A 21001-nucleotide genomic window follows, 5' to 3' on the forward strand; every position below is an offset into this window, starting at 1 on the left:
GAATCAAATTCAGTAATGAATACCTAATCAACTTATCATACAATTCGTATTCCAGTAGAATGTGATAACTAATAGTAAAATGCAGAAATCATTAGAATTAAGATATACACCTCGGGGTTCCATCAAACAATGGCGGAGGCTCTGATTTAGAATTGAGAACGGGGAGAATTGAATGGCTGCAATCAAACAACATGATGCCATAGAATACATTTTGGTAAATTCTGGCACAAGCTTGGATAGACGAAAAAATTTATGTAAAGATCAAACAGCGATTGCTTACGGTGCTGCCATGCTAATCTGGTAGAATTGCTGCTATATAATTATTTCTGCAAAACAAATACCAAAAGCTTACTCTACCATTATCGGTTGAAGAATTTATACGAACCATACACATTCTCAATCACCCACACAAATGGCTGGATATACAAGTGCCACCGAACAGTATTAGCCCGATATTTTTTTTATATCAGGGTGAATCGTTAAACGAATGTTCAAGCTACAGAGTATATCTAGTAATTTAATTTATGATTTAGTAAGAGGTGAGGCAGGATGTTTCTTTAGTTTTATCATTACGAAAATTTATTTATTGAAAGTCTATTTCTTAAGTCTTATTCCACGTTGTATTTAAAACCAGAGGTTACCATTATAACACTTAAAGGTATATAAAATAGTTTTTTATTCAAATATATTAAGAATTTATGTCTTAGTAATAGTCAAAACGTCTAAAAAAAAATTGTAAAAAAAATTTAAACTAACATCCCATTATACCAATCACTACATCCTCTCAAAACTTAACACAATAATAAAATGATAAATAACTATATCCCATTATACCAACCACTACATCCTCTCGAAACTTAACACAATAATAAAATGATAAATAGCTATATCATTATACTAACCACCACATCTTCTCAAAACTTAACTCAATAATAAAATGATAAATAACCATATCGAACTAGGATGGAATTGGATAAGGTAACTTTCAAATCTAATGAACTTATAAAATCCCATCTCCATCTCGACTTAAGTGTGCTTTTTGACAACGGATTTTATTGCTTCTAAAAAGTTATGAAAAAGTTGAAATAAATCGAGAATATTGTGATGTAGTTTTTATATTTTTTAAAATGGCTATGGCAAAATATGTAATTAAAAATGTTAAACATTATATGATATGATTCATGACTTTATCATGGACGTAATTTTATCGTATTGCGACATATTTATAAAAGATATTTTAGTGAGATATATTATAAATGAGAATATTTTTATTTAATGATTAATTTATTATATTATTTTTCATTAGTTTTGATGTATTGTGATATTCATTAAGGATGGTGTTTTAATGTAACCATTAAAGGTTATATTGGATTATGATGTTATTTAATAATTATGTTACGTTGAATTATTTATCTTAATTAATTTTATTGAATTGTTATTTTTATCAATTTTTATGTGGCAATGTGAAGATAATTAACAGTTATGTCACAATGATTTTGGTTGACTTTGGTGAATTATGGTTAATTATGAGTGATCATTGTTGGCTATGGGTGATCATATTTGACTATGGTTGACCATGGTTTATTAAAGTTGACCACGTTTGACCACAGTTAACTATGGTTGAACATGGTTAACCATGTTTGCTTATGATTGACAATCTTTGGACATGATTGATTATGGTTGGTCATGTTTGACCATGGTTGACTATTGATGTAGATAGTTGACCATAGTTAACCATAATTGACTATGATTAACAATGGTTAACTATGTTGACCATATTTGACCATGGTTAAGTATGCTTAACTATGATTCACAAGAAAATTTGCTTGTTTTCATTGTACCACAATTAAAACTTTATTTGGCCACGACACAATGCACATTGCACCTAAAATGACTTTGGTTGCGGCATATCACATCTTTCCAAACATATTTTGTCGTGGCATATCACACCACGTCAAAGTTTCTTTCTATGCAAGTGAAGGCACTTTCTCAAACTTTATATCTCTCTGCCACATTGCACTACACAAAAGCTTTTTCTCTGTGATCCATAAGGATAAAAAAATTCTTTGGTTACAACTTCCTTTGTTGTAATATATCATGTTGCATTGCAACATATTCTTGACATCACAACCTTCAAATATCTTTTTCCTTTCAAGTGACCACATGAAGCAAAAGTTTCAACTTGACAAACATATCACAAAGGATAACGTTTTCTTCCCTTGCAATATATTTCACAAAGTTTTTCTTTGTGCAAAATATCACATCTCCTCAAACTTTCTATATTTGCAAAACATTACACCACACCAAAGTTTTGTGCACTACGTAGGATAAAAAAAATTATTTTCTCGTGAAACATATTTGAGCATATTGCACCTAAAATTCTTTAAACCACAACATATTGCATGGCTGGGAAACTTTCCTTTATTGCAACATATTGCATCACGTCAAAATTTCTTTTAGTTCAAGACATCACACTTTTTCAAACTTTCCTTCATTGTGACAAAAGGAAAATTTCTACTTTGCATCCTCCCTTGACATCACATCCTTCAAAAAATTCTTTCCTTGTGAGTAATCACATGGAACTAAAGTTTCCACTTACACGACATATTGTAGTGGATAAAGTTTTCTTCATACAAAATAACTCATCTCCTCATGCTTTCTAGCTTTGTGACACATCATACCACACCAAATTTAACTTTGGGTCTATATGATGTGACATAGAAGAAAAAAAATAGTGTGATATGGTAGGGTGAAGGAAAACTTTAATCAATGTAATACACCACAAAAAAAGAAAGATTTGAAGAACTATAGTTCTAAGTTGAGTGTGTTTTACTATATTTGGCTATGGTTGATCTTAGTTACTCATAGTTGATTATAGTTGACCATGTTTAACAATGGTTGGTTATGGTTAATCATGACTGAACATGGTTAACCATGTTTGAATATCATTAACCCTAGTTAACTATGGTTGAATATGGTTGACATTGTTTAATCATGGTTGACTTAGGTTGACAATGTTTCACCATGGTTGACTATCGTTGACTATTGTTTACTATGGTTGTACATTGTTAACTATAGTTGACCATGCTTAACAATGATTCACCATGTTTAAATATGGTTATGATGGTTTAAACATAGTTGATTATGTTTGACCATTTGATGTAGGGGCATCCATAAAAACTTAATTGACCGAGAATGATCAGGAGATCAAACTTTTGCTAAAATATGAAAGTGCCTAGAATATTTCAAAACTGGAGTCAAGTCGTATTGTTCGTTGTTCTAATTCCAACGACACTTGAATCGCCTCAATCTGATGTCGTATGAAAAAGTTATGATGTTCTGATCATTTGGCTCAACAGTTAAAAAAATTGCAATTGTGTTGACTGGGCTACTGACTGGGCAGTCCATACTGCTAATGTCTTGATGATGTCAACATGCCAATTAGGCATATGGTTTACCAATCGCAGAGCACCAAGTTTCGAGTTCGTACAGGTTCAATTGGTTGCGTTTGATTGGTTGAAGTTTTGTTTGGTGCCCTAATGGGAGGTTACCTTGTGGCCCAACCGAACACCATCATGTGGTGCCTCCACATTGGCTAAAAAATAGTTTATGGGTTCAAAGGCCTCGACAGGAATCGAACTGACGACCTTCCACTACATAGTCCAGAGCCTTATCAACTTGACTACACGGTGTTTCTTAACCATATGGTCCTCCACATGTATTTAAGGGCTATGTAATTGGTGCATTGGGAAGGGGGTTGGGTGGTAAGCCCCAGACCCTAGTCGTATCACCTCCACATGCCCATAGCAAAGAGCATAGGGGGAGGGATCGGGGACCAGCCTTAGCCCTGGTCATGAGATAGCTCACTGGACTGAGCGCGAAGGAGTTGAGGTGCTTGATAGAGGGTGCAGGGTTGTAGGCCCTAGCCCCGTGTCCCATTTCCACCCATGTGACCAAGGCGAAGAAGAAAATGGCTGCAACGACGAGGGTGGCATTTAAGGCCCGACCCCCAGTCACATGGCCGAGGCGAAACCTCCTAGGAAGAATTTGAGGGCTAGCATGATGGGGGTGGCTGGGTGGTTAGCCTCGATCCATGTCCACATCAATCGCATGCGACCACCAGCCCGACGGGAAAGGCACCAAGGCCGACAAGGGTGGACTATTGTCCATATTTTTGCACTCATGGGGTTATTGAGCACTTAAACTAAGCGACAGTTTACACCGGATGTGAGTGAAATTGTCGCCTCTCGTGCAATTTAAAGGGCGGTTTTGTCGCTCAGTTTCTAGATTAACTCAATTTGGAGGATGAATAGCAAGAAGAAACTTGGGAGAGCCATAACTTGATGAGTTTTTGGTCTTTTTGAGCATAGGAAGAGTCTAGATAGGGGTTTTTGGGCATTTTGAATCCAATGGAAACTATGTTTACTGATTGGAGCACTTACGGAAAGACTTTTTGCAGGTTTGAGTCTTAGGTTACCAGGTACAATCAATGGTTTGAAGAAATTTTTGAAGGATTTTGAGCATGGAGAGGACCTTGCAGGGGTTTTCTAGCCTTCATATATTATCTATAATAACTGTGACTTCTATGGTGCAACTCATGTTTGTTTTTCTTCATTATGTATTTTTGGGAAAAACTCTTTTTTTTAGTACTTCAATGTGGATTTGTTGTACATGTTATGCTCAATTTCAGATGGAGTATAGGGTCTTGATGTGAAAGCCCTTTTCATGTTGAGTGTTTCATGACTGACTGTAGGTGGTCACGCTTTTTAGAGTGAGATTTCTTTGCAAGAGAATGTTTCCTTGAAGGGGAAACTAGCCACTCATTTGCCAACATATTTCATGTACTCTTTTATCACTAAAATATATGGAGCGGTCTAGTTATGTTAGCAGGCTTGGAGATGTATCCCAGGAGGGGTGAACTCCGTCACTAAACTATGTTTTGTCTCCTTGATTTCCTTTATGATTTTCATGATGATATGTTTCTTGTTTAAAGTTCCCATGAAAACTAACTCATTATCCTTGAAGAGACCATAAAACTTGATTTTTTTTCATAAGACCCATTTTTACTTGCAAAGCGTCAGAGGACAGTCAATTTTTAGGAAGGAGAAGTTCTCCTCCAATTTTAGATCAATTGGTATTAGAGTTGGTTCTAACCAAGTTGCAAGTATGGGAAAGAAGTTTGAAAGTCTCCAAGAGCTAGAGGAGATGAACTTGTCTCTTAGAATGGAGATTGTTGAAATAAGGAGATTTCTTGAAGTTGTTGAAGAGGAGAAGAGGCATATGTGCCTTTAGTTTCAATGTGTTCTTGACGAACAATTTGGTGATATTTCCACTCCAGAAGTAGGAAATAATTCCTCCAAGATGAATCTAATTTGTGGGCATGGTCCAAACGCAAGTTATGGACCCTATGTGGAGAATGATTCTTGTGAGTTTTGTCAGCATCTCAAATATTCTCATTATATGCATGTTGGTAAAAGTGGGTGGCTTGGGTCATATTCAAATTTGTTATCAACATCTAAAGCATAAAAGATGGGTGGAAAATCCAAGGATTTAATCAACATCTCTAGTTCAAATCCTTCAGTTTATGCTAATAACACATCTTTTGCAACCTTTGAACAACATACTAAAGGCATTGGTATGAAGCTGCTAAATCGGATGGGTTATGAAGGAGGAGGCCTCATAATCAATGGCTAAGGTATTACCAATCCTATTGAGGTAAAGGAGAGACCAAGATATCAAGGATTGGGTTATGGTCATAGAGAGTTTGGAGAGTGTTCTAAACTATTTGAGGCAAAGAAATCATCAGATGATGATATGTCACACCAAGATGGTAGTGATAATGGTAATTTGTCTCCCAAGAGAGATGAATGCTTCAAAGGACTTTGCATGTCATCGTCTAGTCCTCATCATCAAAGTTACAGCCCCAGGAACAGGTATAAATGTCATGGGAATTTTCCAAATGTTGGTAATTTTGATTATTTGTGGGACATGTATCCTTGCACTTTTTGTGATGTAGTTGATCATTGTGTGGCTGATTGTGAGCAACGAAAAGTGATGGTCAAAAGAGTGGACCAAGTTCTTGGCATCAAGCATGAAGAACCTCCCTCAAATTTGAAGACTTCCTTGTCGATGGAGAAGCGCAAGTATTTATGTACCCATTGTAACATGAATGAGCACAGGAATGAAAGGTGTTGGAAACTTCATCCAGAACCTCGTCCCAAGAAGGCTAAAGAGGTCATACATTCTAAAGCAAGGAAAAAAACAGGTGGCAAAGAGGATACTGGCATAGTTCCTAAGGAAACCTTCAAAGCATAATAGATGCAGAAAGAGAACCCATAAGCTTAGGAGAGGCAAATATTGGCTAGATCGTTTGTATAGTTTGTTTCTTTGTAAATTGTAAATACTTGTTGTTCATTACCTGTTTTGGGTATTTTGTAAAGTGAAACAATAATAATCACTTATTTGTGACAAGTATTTTTTTCATTGACATGTCATGTTATGTTGGATTGTTTATGAGTCCAATTGTTTGAGGACTTTTTTGGATGATCAATGTTTTTTGTCCATTTTGTCTATATTTATGTCATGTACTCAACGATACAAGTGTTTCAAGATGAAGCTTGTTGTGAATAAAATACTTGATAAAGATTGTACAAGAAATGATTTTTTTGTGGAAATCCAAATGCGTCATTGAATTATTCTAGCCATAGTACTTTTGTGTACAAGCATAGTTTGAGGACAGTAAAGCAAATTTTGAACCACTACATGGCAAGCATTGAGTTGCTTTTGATTTCCAAGATGGAAAGTCAAGTTTGTCTTCAACAAAGGGACTTCAAGATGAAGTTGTTTGAGCCATGAAAGATGGTTTGGAGAGAATGTTCATATTCCATCAACGTTTTTGTTCCTGCATGGTTATAATAATTGTGACTCCATTCTTAATAGGAAGGTAAGGACTTCACGCAGAGGATAGGTGGAGTACCTTAATTATAGCTTGAAGGCACCAATTGAAAACAGAACATTAAGGATTGATATTTGGAAAGTTTTGAGCTTTTTCACCATTTTGTTTGCTTGGAGAAGATAAAAATTTGGAGTCCAAAATTTCCTAATGGGGAGGTATGATTTGGAGATCAATTTTTTGCTTAAAAATGAAAGTGCCCAGAATCTTTAAAAATTGGCATCAAGTCATAGTGTTTGTCATTCTAATTCCAACGACACGTGAATTTCCTCAATCCGATGTCGTATGAAAAAGTTATGATGTTATGATCATTTGGCTGAACAACTAAAAAATTTATCAGTGCGCTAACTCGGCTGCTAACTGGGCAGTCCATACTGTTGATATCATGATGATGTTAGTATGCCAACTAGGCATACGGTCGATCAATTGTAGAGCACCAAGTGTTGGGTTCATACAGGTCCAATTGGTTTCATTTGATTGGTTGAAGTTTTGTTTGGTGGCCCAATGGGAGGTTTCCATGTGGCCCAGCCAGAGGTCGTCACATGGTACCTCCACATTAGCTAAAAATTGGTTTATGGGCTCAGAGGCCTCGGTGGGAATCGAACCGACAACATGCCACTACATATTCCATAGCCTTACCAACTTGCCTACACAGTGTTTCTTAACCATATGGTCCTCTGCATGTATTTAAGGGCCATGTAATTGACGTGTTGGGAAAGGGGCTAGGCGGTATGCCCCGACCCTTGCTCATATCACCTTCACACGACCATGGTGAAGAGCGCAGGCGGAGGGCTTAGGGACCAACCTTGGTCCCTGGTCATGAGATAGCTCACTGACTGAGCGCAAAGGAGTTGAGGTGCTTGGCGAAGAGAGTGGGGTTATAGGCCCTAGCCTCGGGCCCCATTGCCACCCATGCGACCGAGGCAGAGAAGAAAAGGGCTTCAATGACGAGGGCAGGATTTAAGTCCCAAATCCCACATTAGAGAACTTTTGAGGTCTAAAATGGGCCTCCTAAGAAAAATGTTCATCCAAAACAAACTTTATAAGAACCAATAGGATTCAAGATGATGATGTCAACCATGGGGGATGATTCACCATTTTTGGGTCTAAAAGTAAAAATATTAAAAAATAATAAAATAATAAAACTACTTTTTCAACTTGTATTTTCAACTTATATCCCTAATATTTTACTCAAATTTCGAGTGGGAGTACTCATTGGATGCAAAATTTAATTCCTCATCCAAGGAGTACCCATGTTGCATAGTTTCGATGGACCCTGCTACATAAAAAATGAGAAATACATGAAAAATCGTGATTGCAATCATGTTTTTCATGTAGCAGGGTTCATCAAACGTATGCAACATGGGCACTCCTTGGATGAGGAATCAAATTATGCATCCAACGAATGTTCTTGCTCGAAATTTGAGTAAAATCATATGGATATAAGTTGAAAATACGAGTTGAAAAAGTATTTTTTCTTTTTTCCCTCTAAAATTTGATGATGTAATATAATTTTATTTTATTATTTCCACTATTATTTTATAATTTCCTTAGGAGGCCCATTTTAGACCTCAAAATTCCCCTAATGGTCACATGGTCGATGCAAAACCTCCCGGGAAGAATTTGAGGTCTAGCGCAGCGGGGGCGACTGGTTAGCCCTGGCCCTAGCCCCAACCACATCAACCACATGCGACCACTAGCCCAACGGGAATACTGCCAAAACTGGCAGGGGTGGACCATTGGCCCAGCTCCTGGCCTTATTGCACGTCATGTGGCCATATTTTTGCACTCAAATGGTTATTGGGCATTTAAACTAAGTGACAATTTGCACTAGATGCAGGAAAAAATTGCCGCCTCCTGAGTGGTTTAAAGGGCGGATTTATCACTCAATTTGCAGATTGATTCAATTTGAAGGATGAATAGCAAGAAGAAACTTGGGAGATCCATAACTTGATGAGTTTTTGGTCTTTTTGGGTATAAGAAGAGCCCAAATAGGGGTTTTTTGGCATTCATAATCCAATGGAAGCCTCGTTTTACTTATTGGAACACTTATGAAAAGACTTTTTGCAATTTTGAGTCTTAGGGTGTTAGGTACAATTAGTGGTATGAAGAAGTTTTTGAAGGCTTTTGAGCATAGAGAGGACCTTGTTGTTGGAAATTTGATAAACCAACGCTCCCCATGTGTTTCGCCACATGGATTAACCACCTCTTGTGGATCCTTATCTTTGATGATGTGATCGTTGAATAACACTTGTGTACTTATGGGTTTTGGTTTAACGATAATCACGATTCCCAAAAAGTGGTATCATAGCGTAGGTCACGAGTTCGATACACACCCGATTCACATTGGGTGGGAGATTTTTGGACATTGGATAAACCAATGCTCTCCGTGTGTTTAGCGACATGCTCTAACCGCCTCTTTTGGATCCTTATCTCTAACGATGCGATCGTTGACTAACACCTGTGTACCTACAGGTTTTGGTTTAATGACAATCGTGATTCCCAACACTTGTAGGGGTTTTCTAGCCTTCATATGTTATATACAACAACTGTGACTTCTATGGTGCAACTCATGTTTGTCTTTTCTCATTATGTATTTTTTGGGGAAAGCTCTTTTTTCTAGTACTTCAATGTGGAGTTGTTGTACATGTTATGCTCATTTTCAGATGGAGTACAGGGTCTTGTGTGAGAGCCTTTTTCATGTTGAATGCTTCATGACTGACTGTAGGTGGTCATTATTTTTAGAGTGATAGTTCTTTGTAGGAGATTGTTTCCTTGAAGGAGAAACTAGCCAGTCATTTGTCAACATATTTCATGTACTCTTTTATCACTCAAATATATGGAGCGGTCTAGCTGTGTTAGCAGGCTCGAAGATGTAGCCTAGGAGGGGTGAACTCCATCACCAAATTCTGTTTTGTCTCTCTTCTTGATTTCCTTTATGAGTTTCATGATGATATTTTGCTTGTTTAAATTTCACATGAACACTAACTCATTATCCTTGAAGATACCTTTTACCTACCACTTTGTGGGTGATATCCCCAGGAGAAAATTTTCTCCATGATGGACCTCAGTTGGTAGCCAGCAGCCCCTTGCAGCTTCCTGCTAGCTCGTTGTGCCATTTCTCTGCCACCTGAGCCATCCATGTGGTCCCTCACCCACCTATATTGATCATATGTTTGAAGGTGGGCCTCCCGAATCTAAAGGTATGTATTGTCATTTGGTAATTGAGTATTGGGTTCACTTATCCTTTTGGGTATGGATTGATGGGGGGATTTGGCGAAAAGGGTGGGCTTAGTTTGTGCTATTGTCCCCTTGATCTCTTTTGGACGTTACCCATGGATCCTAGTCCCGTGGGATCTCCTTTATTGACCATTTGGTTCTAGTGTGGTACTACTTGGGAAAGCCTGACTTTGGGTGTGTGATCTTACTCCTTTATCTGTATATATTACTTCCTTTCCACTCAATATACCCCCATTCATTGTTTCTCCCACCTGGGTCCACATTTCCATTCTGGGTCCACATAGGGCTAACTTCCCTATACCCTTTCCCCCACCTTGGGTCAAGCTTGGAATGATGCCTCGAAGGTTGAAGCAGCTAAAAGAAAAATAAAAAAGCATAATTAGCCATATTTAATAGGAAATTGTACCACAAAATGCAAAAGATGGTCAGGACAAAAATAATTAGCACGTGGTAAAAAACAAATACATGAGCTCTACCCCAACCCATGGTCATCACCCTGGTTCCATAGGCCCTTTATAAGCCTCATTTATCATTCAAGAACCCATGATTGTCCCAACCCCTAGAGGGAAATGAACTGCCCTACCTAAAGGGAGGTAAGCATTGCTATATATTACACATCATGCTCTTGTCCTTTGAGCCCTGAGCAGTTAATGAAAGAAAATTCATAAAAGGAAAAAGACATAAAGAAGGGTGGAAAAATCAAGGTCAAGGCACCTCGTGTACCATGATTTCTCCCTCCTACACATTACATACCCAAGTGTGGTCTTCCCCTTATCCAACTACCCCTATGCCCCAATATGTGGCCCAGGGTTGCCCTTCTCATTCCCTATTCCATTCCACTTATTTATCACTTTCCACCCACATTAGAGGGATGTACCTTGGACATACTATCCCATTTACGGGCTAAAACCACCTAATAAGGTACTTGGTTAACCCGCTTTGGAGCTTGGAGACACTAGCACATGCCAAAGCCCACTACGGAAGGGCATGCGATTATGAAGTGCCCACCTTGTTATCCATGATTTGTAAACTCTTTTACCCAATTATTTTAATGATTGGTTGTACTGGAAGCCGAGGGGGTGCATTGGATCTTATGCAGGATTATAGGTGGTTTCTGTTTGGGTTTGGTCTCCCTATACGGGATCGTAACCCCCAAATGCCTACATTGGCACATATAGGGTGTGCATCGAGATCCATTGGCCTCCACAACAATTGACAACACTCCATGGATCTTCATCGATGCTCAGAGACTTCTAGCGATCCACTTTTGGGATGATGGTCATATGCTTGGTACATTATGCCCAACAGGCCCCCACAAGATCCCCACAGACTTGGTAGGTGTCCCAGGACTTGTACAATGTCATGATAGCATTCATTCCACCACTCGAACCCTCACAGAGGATCTACAGGCATCTCTATTTCATATGTAGACCCATGGGGTCATTTATGTGCCCTCAGACCCAGTGGGAGCACCACAGGTCTACTACTTGGAGAATAAGGGACCACCCCCTTGTTCATCATATTCTGAGGAATTTATTCCTCACTATAGCACTTCAGGATATTAGTAGGCCTTTGGAAGGCCCCACGACGTGTACATATTATTATTTGGCCCCTTGTGAGGCTTATTCTTACACGTGTGAGCTAGTTTGGTGGGCTTGTCACCAATAGGGGTTTTATTTGCACATTATTTTATCACTAGGGGCTAATGTAGGCCCATAGGCTAATTTGAACTCCTCAGGAGGCTATATATTGATGTTAGATACACTCATTTGGATCATCACTTGACTTGGGATCTCTCTAATCATAGAGAACTTCACATTTTTTCCTTGGAGGATATTTTTTGGAGATGGATGAATTTTGACGTATTGATTTGGGCTATTTTCTTGTCTTGGAGATTTTCCTTGCAAACAAAATTTTGGTTGGATATATTCTATAACGTTGTAAGTAAATTTTGACGTTGTTATTCTTGTTGCTACATAACTGAAATGTGGAATTAAGCATGTTTTAGCTAATTTAATGTATGTGCCAATGTTATATGAAGGAAATGTCCTAGATATTATTTTTCTCGATAATCTTGCATCATTTTATTTGAAGTATAAATGCTTGAAGGTCACTTTTCTTTTCTTTCTTTCAACATTGGATGAAGTTGACTTTCCAGGCCTCCTTGATCAAGAAACTAAGTTTTGACTCATCATCATCATTGACCCCATATCCCCAAGTGAATTAGGCATTGATCCCTCAAAAGGGTGATCATTTTAACCCTCTTTTTACCCTTTTCCCCTTTTCCCTAGGTCTAGCCCCATTAGGTCACCTAAGCATCAATTTCTCGGGGATTGACCCAAGGAAAATTTTCGATCTCCTACATGCTACTGTGCTAGGGGGTCCCCTCCCTCTCCTCCAAATTTGAGGCAATTCTAATGATGGAATCTTCAGGAATCCCAAGCCCTAGCTCTAGGATTGAATTTTGCCTAAGCATCCCCAAGGCTAGACCTCAACAAGATCAATTCAACCTTTTGAAGTAAATATGCTTGTTTTCTCCTTTCCCTTCGCCTTGTCCAGGATAGGAACAACATTGGTTGCTACATTCCATCCCCAAACCTGGAGTGGATCCACTTGGGCACATGTGGTCCCACTTCTAAATAAAATTATTTGTCAAGGATCATTTGGGAATCCAAGTTTCCTAAGGATTATAAGGATTGAGAACCTCATATATAAGCCTATTCCTTCTCCCTCAACCCTCCAATCTTCACCCCTTACCCTTGGAGGACCAAGTCCCTTGTGTAGAAATTTTGAATAATAAACACATATTCAACAGAGATTATCTCGATTATACACTATTGCGGAATACATGCATAATACATAACCTCCTCTACATTGATCATTAATTTAGCAGCATCAAAAACAATGAAACATCAATCGCATGCACACATTAACACAGTATGTAACTCGGGAAAGCTTACAGCTGAAAACCCCACACTATCTGTATATTAATGATTGAGAACATGTAACAATACATAGTACAATACTCCTCACAAGTTCTCAGTACTATCTCCACCTGTTACACACAATACAGCTCAGATCTGATCTCCAAATCTCCCCCGCTGCTTTGCCTGCCTCCACTGCACAACCCTGCAAGAGAATGAATGAGAATGGCTGAACCAAACTCGTTTTTACCTCAAGAGAATCACCCACACTGGGAATCACGTGAGCACAAGCTATATTTCTTGGTATTGGCCCCAACACTACGCAGTCTTCATTGGCATTACTCAATCCATGCATGTGCAAAATCTCATGCACAACTGATAGCAATCTCAACCTCTAACACCTGTCTCCACTGAACTGTACATGCACTGAGTTAACTGATGTATTCTTCAGTTGAATTATGAGTTAATAATTAGTGAATTAATTAATAACTAATTCACACAACTCATCACTTAGTCTATTGATCAGTTAGACTAAATACAACTAGTTCAACTAAGTCAAACTGAACACAACTCCATTAACTGCTCATCCAACTCCACAGAACTCAACCACATGAGTTCTAACTGATGTCATGCATGCAATAGCTCAACTGACTCATAAGAAAAACATATTTCCTTCTGAAAGTTGCATGTGCCACATCTGTAGCTCAAACTGAAGTGCTCCAAGAGAATAAGATAAAGTTTATAGTCTAAATATTATTATGAGACAATAATATTTGACTTTTCTATTTTTGACTAGCAGTCTAAAAATAGACTCTGATCACTCCTGTTGTGATCCAAAAATAGACTTTGCGCCATAATTTGCCTGCGGGCCCACTTAGTGAAGGCGACTCCTTTCCACTAAGCTCCATCATCTTGTTGCATTCTCAACAAGCATTTCTTGTTGCACACTTTTCAACACCTTGCTTATAGAGCAAGCAAGTTCCATCCATCACTCCATCCTTGGGAAAGGGTTTCTAGGGTCACTTCCACCTATCCATTTACATATACTTTACAAGTGATCCCTACATTACCGGGACTCCTCCCATCATTGAAAGTCTGTAAAGAGTAGGGAGACTTAGCTGTGGTGACAATGGGCTAAGCCTCCACCATTTCCCTTAACCTAGCAGGTGTCCTCTTAGGAACCCCTTTTAGGCCCCCTACTGGTTTGAGTGGTAACAAGACCATAAAACTTGTTTTTTTTCATAAGACCTATTTTTACTTGCAAAACGTGAGAGGACGACTAGTTTTTAGGAAGAAGTTCTCCTCCAATTTCAGATCAGAGAAGGTCAAAATCTTTTACCAGAGGGGTTGGTTCCTCAAAGTGTGGGATCTATTAGGATAGATTAAAATTAATATTGTTATTGATTTCCATCAATCTATTTTAAATAGTTGTTTGTTTGAGATGGTTTTTAACAGATCCAAATCATATCATCTGATGTTGTTTCCTTGTATCTAGAATGATATTTCATATGTATATTTCAATGATTGAAATTAATAAAGAGATAGTGAGAGGGAAAGAAGGATTTTTAAGTGTATAAAAACATGTAGAGTGGTCTCTATTTTCCTATCCGGTTCTTGTATGAGTGCATTTCAAATTCTATGTAAATTGTGTGTGTCTTTTTATGACTAAATCCAATTAGAGAAAGGTTATAGGAGTGCTCTATGCATGTGTATCAGAATCCCATATATTCCCTGCATTAAAACTTGAGAACAAAAACCATTTTCCTTTAAAAAAAAACATAAGGGTCGAGACTTAGTTTATTTTTAAATTACAAGAGCTTGTCAATTGATGGAAATCAATTAGAATCCCATATATTCCTTGCATTAAAACTTGTGAACAAAAACCATATTCCTTTAAAAAAATCATAAGGGTCGAGACTTAGTTTATTTTTAAATTACAAGAGCTTGTCAATTGATGGAAATCAACAGATAAAACCAATTGTCATCACAAGATAGGCTTTCCCTAGATATTTTCTATAGAGTGTTGTTTTTAATCATCAGGACAAACATTTAAATGTTAGGAGATACTTGGTAATTGGTGGAGATGGGAAATTTTCCATCCCAGAGATTTTCCCCTGAAGGTTTTTAAAGAAGTGTTGAGTGCATAATCATCGGGGTCCCAGGTTTGAGTCTAGTGGTCACAACCCTTGGTCTTATGACCTTTCCCTCGAGTGCTAAACTGTAGTTTCAAAGGGGTTTTGCGATTAAGTCTAGTGGTCATACCAACGGTCGTGTCATCTTCCTGTTTTTTTCTCAAGTGCTAAAAGATAATTATTATTTTAAAAGAGTTGTCAGTTAACATTGACGAAGGAAGTTTAACAATTGTCTTAAGGGAATCCCTATCTCGGGGGTTTTTACACGGAAATAAAAAGGGGTGACTCATTATATAAAATGGCGGGTGTTGAAGTTATGGTCACAGGGTGTGGTCATATATACCCTCCAAATAAGCATTAGTTCTAGGGATTGAATCAAACTAAATCATTAGGGGTTGAAGTCTAGGTCATGGGTATGGTCGTGTGGGCCTTTGTTTCAAGTTTTGGTTTTGGGGATTGATTGACCCAAGCACATATACATTGTATGTAATTTTTGGGCCCGATTTTTTTGGGTATAACAAAAGGTATTCCTCCCTTCCCCTTGGTTTTTATATATTATAATATACATACTCCTTCTTCACATAAGTTGGGACCTTAGCATATTCCTTTTTGGGGGTTTAACTCCATATTTGGCTCGGGAGACACACACACATATTATAAAAAACCCCTTGGTCTGCATCATTGTGGTATTAAAGTAGACTATGCATCTACTTTAGGAACAAATAGTTTATTATGGCTCAAAAAGTTGGAAGAGGAGGCTGAAGAGGACAAAGTCCTATGGAAAACACTGAGGTGATATGATTCATGCAGTGATTGGAAGAAAGAATGGAGGCCATGGAAATAGGAAGACAAAGAGATCCTGAAGCTGGATATGTAAGTGAGGAAGAAGAAGAAGAAGTAAATGAGGAGCTAGCAAACATAAAGGTATTGAAGGAAATTTTTGGATTTGTTTTAAGGCCCAATCCCGAAGTATCTACCTACGTTGGTAGTATGAATCTAGAGGAGTTTGTGGACTAGATCACAGAGATGGAGAAATTCTTAAAGTATGAGGAGATGGACGAGGAGAAGAAAATCAAGTTTGTTCTCACCAAATTGAAGGGACAAACAACCATGGTGGGTTGGTGTGTAGACTAAGAGGAAAAGGAAGGACAAACAAAATATCAAGAGCTGGGATATGATGGTTGCCAAACTCAGAGGTAAGTTTTTGGGTAAAGATTATCAACTCACTTGATTCAGGCAGATGCAAAATCTTAGGCAAAGATTAATGTTTGTGAGAGAGTAGATAGAAGAGTTTTACAAAGTAAATATCGAAGATGGATATGTAAAAGAGTCTATAGAGAAGACTACCAGATACATAAATGGTCTTAGGTTAGATATACAGGATGAGAACACCGTGTTATACTCTAGAACTGTGAAAGAAGCATATCATTTTTCTTTGAAGGCTGAGGAGAAGCTTGCAAGAACACTGTCTGGTAGAGGGAAAAATTCTGCCAGAGGAATTCAACAAAATTTAAATAGAGGGAGATATACAACACAAAGAGAAGGAGTTGGCATCTAAAGTCAACAATGATGGTCAGAGGGAGACTCCCAAGGTCGAAGATATTTTTCCTGAGGAAGAGAAATTTTATGCTATAGGTGTGGCAAGTTGGACATATGGCATATGAATGTCTAGAAAATAGAGACACATGCCACAGGAGTGTTGTTGTGACCCCCATAGAGGAAGGAGAACCAAAGGTACAAGAGGAAAAAAATGTACGAGAGACAAGAGAGTCTCTATTACTTAAGAAGGTGTCCAAAGAAAGAAGTTGTTAAACCAGCTTAGAGGAATGCCTTGTTCGTGATTGTTTGCAAGGTCTAGGGGAAATCATGAAAATTGGTTATTGATAGTAGCAACACAAACAACTTGGTGTCTAAGAAGTAGTGGAGAAGCCAAATTGGAGTAAGTGAAGCATCCAACACCCTATAAGGTGTCTTGGCTTCAAAAAGGTCATCAACAATTGGTGAATGAAAAATGTGGAGTGGAGTTGCAGATAGGCAGCTGTAAGGACAAAATCCTTTCTGATATCGTGCTAATGGATGTGGGCCACATTCTATTGGGGCAGACCTTGGTAGTGTGACAAGAGCATTACACATGATGGGAAGAACATTGATGCTTGCAGATAGGCAGCTGCAAGGACAAAATCCTTTCTGATATCATGCTAATGGATGTGGGCCACATTCTACTGGGGCAGACCTTGGTAGTGTGACAAGAGCATTACACATGATAGGAAGAACATTGATGCTTTCTAGAAAGATGACATAAGCCATACCTTGTTGCCATTGCTGGAAAAAAGGACATTGGAGAGCAATGATTCAAAGGCATTGTTGCTTAATGGGAAAGAATTTGTGTAGAAGATGGAAGAAAATGAGGTAAACTTTCCTTTAGTTTTCAAACCTAGAGAAATTCTTACTTCAACTAATGTTATAGACTTTCCTTTTGAAATTTAAGACATGTTGAATGAATATAGTGGCATTGTAGTAGATGACTTGCTTAATCAGTTGCCACTTGTGAGAAGTATAAGTCATTAAATTGAATTGATACTAAGAGAAAACAAGGTTGCATATAGAATGACCCCTCAAGAGTGAAGAAATTAGAAAAAAGGTGTAAGAGCTGCTAGATAAGGGACTGATTGGAGAGAACCTTAATCCATGTGCAGTGATGACAATGTTGAGCCCTAAGAAATATGGTGGTTGGTGAATGTGCACAGACTCTAGGGCGCTAAATAAGGTTACAATCAAGTACAAATTTCCTTTACCCCCACGCAGATGATTTTTTGGACTGTTTGAAGAGTGGATATAATTAGATATGGATAAAAGAAGGAGATGAGAGGAAAATTGCATTTAAAACCAATGATGGTTTATATGAATGGCTAGTTATGCCATTTGGACAGTCTATTGCACCCAACATTTTCATGAGATTAATGAATGAGAATTTAAAGGAATTCATGGGGAAATGTGTGATAATCTATTTAGACGACATTTTAATATATAGTCAATCCAAAGAAAAACACTTGAGGCACTTGAGATATGTTTTAGAAAAATCGCAACTTGAGAAATTGTTAATTAATTTGAAGAAGTGTTCATTCTTGAAGACAAAGCTTATTTACCTAGGCTTTTTCATATCTAAATATGGCTTGAAGAAGGACCCTAAGAAGGTAAGAGCTAATTTTTATTGTCCCTCTCCTAAAAATATATTTGAAGTTATAAGTTTTCACGATTTGGCTAGTTTTTATAGGAAGTTTATCTAGAATTCCATTTGAATGAGTGCTCCAATTGTGGAAACCATAAATAAGGAAAAACAACCATTCCAGTGGACTGCTAAAGCTGAGAAATGTTTCCAATTGTTGAAGAAGAAAATCATAGAACAACAAGTTTTGGTGTTTCCATATTTCAACAAACATTTTCAAGTGAAGTGTGATGCAAGTGGAGAAGTGATTGGTGTTGTTAAGTCAGGAGGATAAGCCATAGTGTATTTAAATGAGAAGTTAAATGAATCAAGGAAGAAGTACTCTTCCTATGACAAAGTGTTTCATGTTGTGGTTTGAGCCTTGAAGAAGTGGAGGCATTATTTGATATACAAGGAATTTTTGTTGTATATAGATAAACATGCCTTGTAATATATAATGCAATGGAGAAAATTTAGCCAAAAACATGTTAAGTGGATAGAGTGTTTGTAGAGTTTCATTTTTTTAAAAGCATATTAGTGGATAACATAATTGCAGATGCTTTGAGTAGGAGGAGTTTAATAATGCAGAAAACTGAAGTCCAGGTGATGGGGTTTGATTTCATGAAGGATTTGTATGAGGTTGATGAAGAGGTCAAGGAAGCCTACGAATCCTATAAAAATCTAGCAATTTGATACAGAAGTCAATGATTTGATTATATCCTACAAGAAGAGCTATTATTCAAGAATAATCAATGATGTATTCCAAAGTGCTCAATGAGGGAGAAATTGAATAAGGAGAAGCACAATGGAGGTTTAGGTGGACACTTTGGACATGAAAAAAATATGAGTAGCTGAATAATTTCTATTTCTAGCCAAAGATGAGGATTGATGTACAAAAGTTTGTGAACAATTACAAAAATTTTCCGCATTCAAAAGTGAAGAGTCAAAATACAAGGATGTATACACCATTACCAACTCCAAACAAACCTTAGGATATAGTGAGTATGGACTTCGTATTGAGGTTTCCAAAAACAAGAAAGGGTAATGATTCAATCTTTGAAGTAGTAGACATATTTTCAAAGATGGTTCATTTCATTCCTTGTTTTAAAGCTAGTGATGTCGCCCATATTTCTAATATGTTCTTCAAAGAAGTGGTAAGACTATATGGAGTGCCCAAGAGTATTGTCTAAGATAGAGACACTTGATTCTTGGGGAATTTTAGGGGGAATTTGAGGGAAAATCTTAGAACACAGTTGACCTTCAGGTCAACCTATCACCCTCAAATGGATGGACAAATTGAATTAGTTAATAGGAATATGGGGAATATCTTGAGAAGCTTGGTTGGAGATCATCCCTAACAATGGAATTGATTTCTTATCCAGGCTAAATTTTCCTACAACGATTCTCGAAAATTAAGCATTGGTCAAAGTCCATTCCAAATTATGTATGGAATGCACTTGAGAGGAGTTCATGAACTTAGAAACTTGGGAAGAGTTGAAAAAAGGAGTGCAGCAGGTGAAGATTTTGTCACAGCTATGTAGGAGATCCATGAAAGAGTAAAACAATAGTTACAAGAAAATAGTCTCAAATACAAAACTAGAGCATACTTGAAGAGGAGAGAACAAAACTTTGGAATGGGAGATTTAGTTTTAGAACATCCAAGGAAAGAAAGATTTTAGATAGGAGAATATAATAAATTAAAATTAAAGAAGATTGCCCCTTGTAATATCCTCCTTAAATTCTCAACAAATGCATATGAAATAGAGTTTCCACCAGGGATTGGCATCTCTCCCATTTTCAATGTTGCGGACCTGTACATCTATCATCCAAGTGAACCAGCACAAACATCGGGTAGTAGTGGAGAACAACCGAATCAGTGGAAAAAAAAATGCCAACATCAGAGCCTTTGTAATAACCTCAGTTTAAGTTTCATGTAATAAAGAATAATAAAGGAAAAATAAAACCAAGGTCACATGACACATATTCCAAATTAAATGTTGGGAAAGCACTATAGTGGGCATCACTTGCAGTTTATTAATGGCTATGGAAATTTGCAAAGGCATTAGAAAATTCAAAGAGGCAATAATTTGCATTTATTTATAAGAATAAAGGAAAATTGTAGAAAATAAAGGTGAAGAGACAAATATTTGCATGCTAAGGAAATTAGAGGAAAATAAAGAAAAATTAAAGAAAAAGGATAAATCAATAATAAAAAGGCTTCAAAGAATCAGTTCACAACTTTTGTTGGTTTAGATTTTGTCAATTCAGTTTAGCTCTCTTCTTTCATTCTCTCTCTCATACACTCTTGCATACTTAGAGTATTCTTGGAGCATTTTTGGAATTCACTTGGATTTGGAGAAAGGAAAGTGAAGGACAAGCAAAGGAAAGCAAGGAGAAGGTTGGATCAACAACTTTAGCAGGAGGATTTTGTAGGTAACAAGTTGTATGTGTGATTTCCAACTAAGGTGTGAATTTTTGGTACATGAATTTGTTTATCTGGTTCATTTGTTGTCGTTGGCATGGGTTTTTCTTGGTTTGACAATGGTTT

The 21001-nt window shown here is 37.5% G+C and overlaps 1 protein-coding gene across 2 annotated transcripts in view; it reads right to left on the reverse strand.

Annotated features, from left to right (window-relative positions):
* LOC149188112 (glutathione S-transferase L3-like) overlaps nt 1–437 on the reverse strand; it is a 49406-nt gene extending 48969 nt beyond the window's left edge. For both annotated transcript variants that reach the window (XM_089411591.1, XM_089411592.1), the window contains exons 1-2: nt 281–437; nt 111–176 (exon numbers count right to left, since the gene is read on the reverse strand). In XM_089411591.1, the coding sequence (XP_089267717.1) occupies nt 111–176; nt 281–291 (77 nt within the window). In that variant the 5' untranslated portion in view covers nt 292–437. The remainder of the gene's footprint in view (nt 1–110; nt 177–280) is intronic.
* Nucleotides 438–21001: the final 20564 nt, after the last annotated feature.

This window comes from Pinus tabuliformis, chromosome 3_1 (genome assembly GCF_031772625.1).
Source record: "Pinus tabuliformis cultivar Carrire ecotype Pingquan chromosome 3_1, CPIR1, whole genome shotgun sequence".
In the NCBI taxonomy this organism is placed as follows: domain Eukaryota; kingdom Viridiplantae; phylum Streptophyta; class Pinopsida; order Pinales; family Pinaceae; genus Pinus; species Pinus tabuliformis.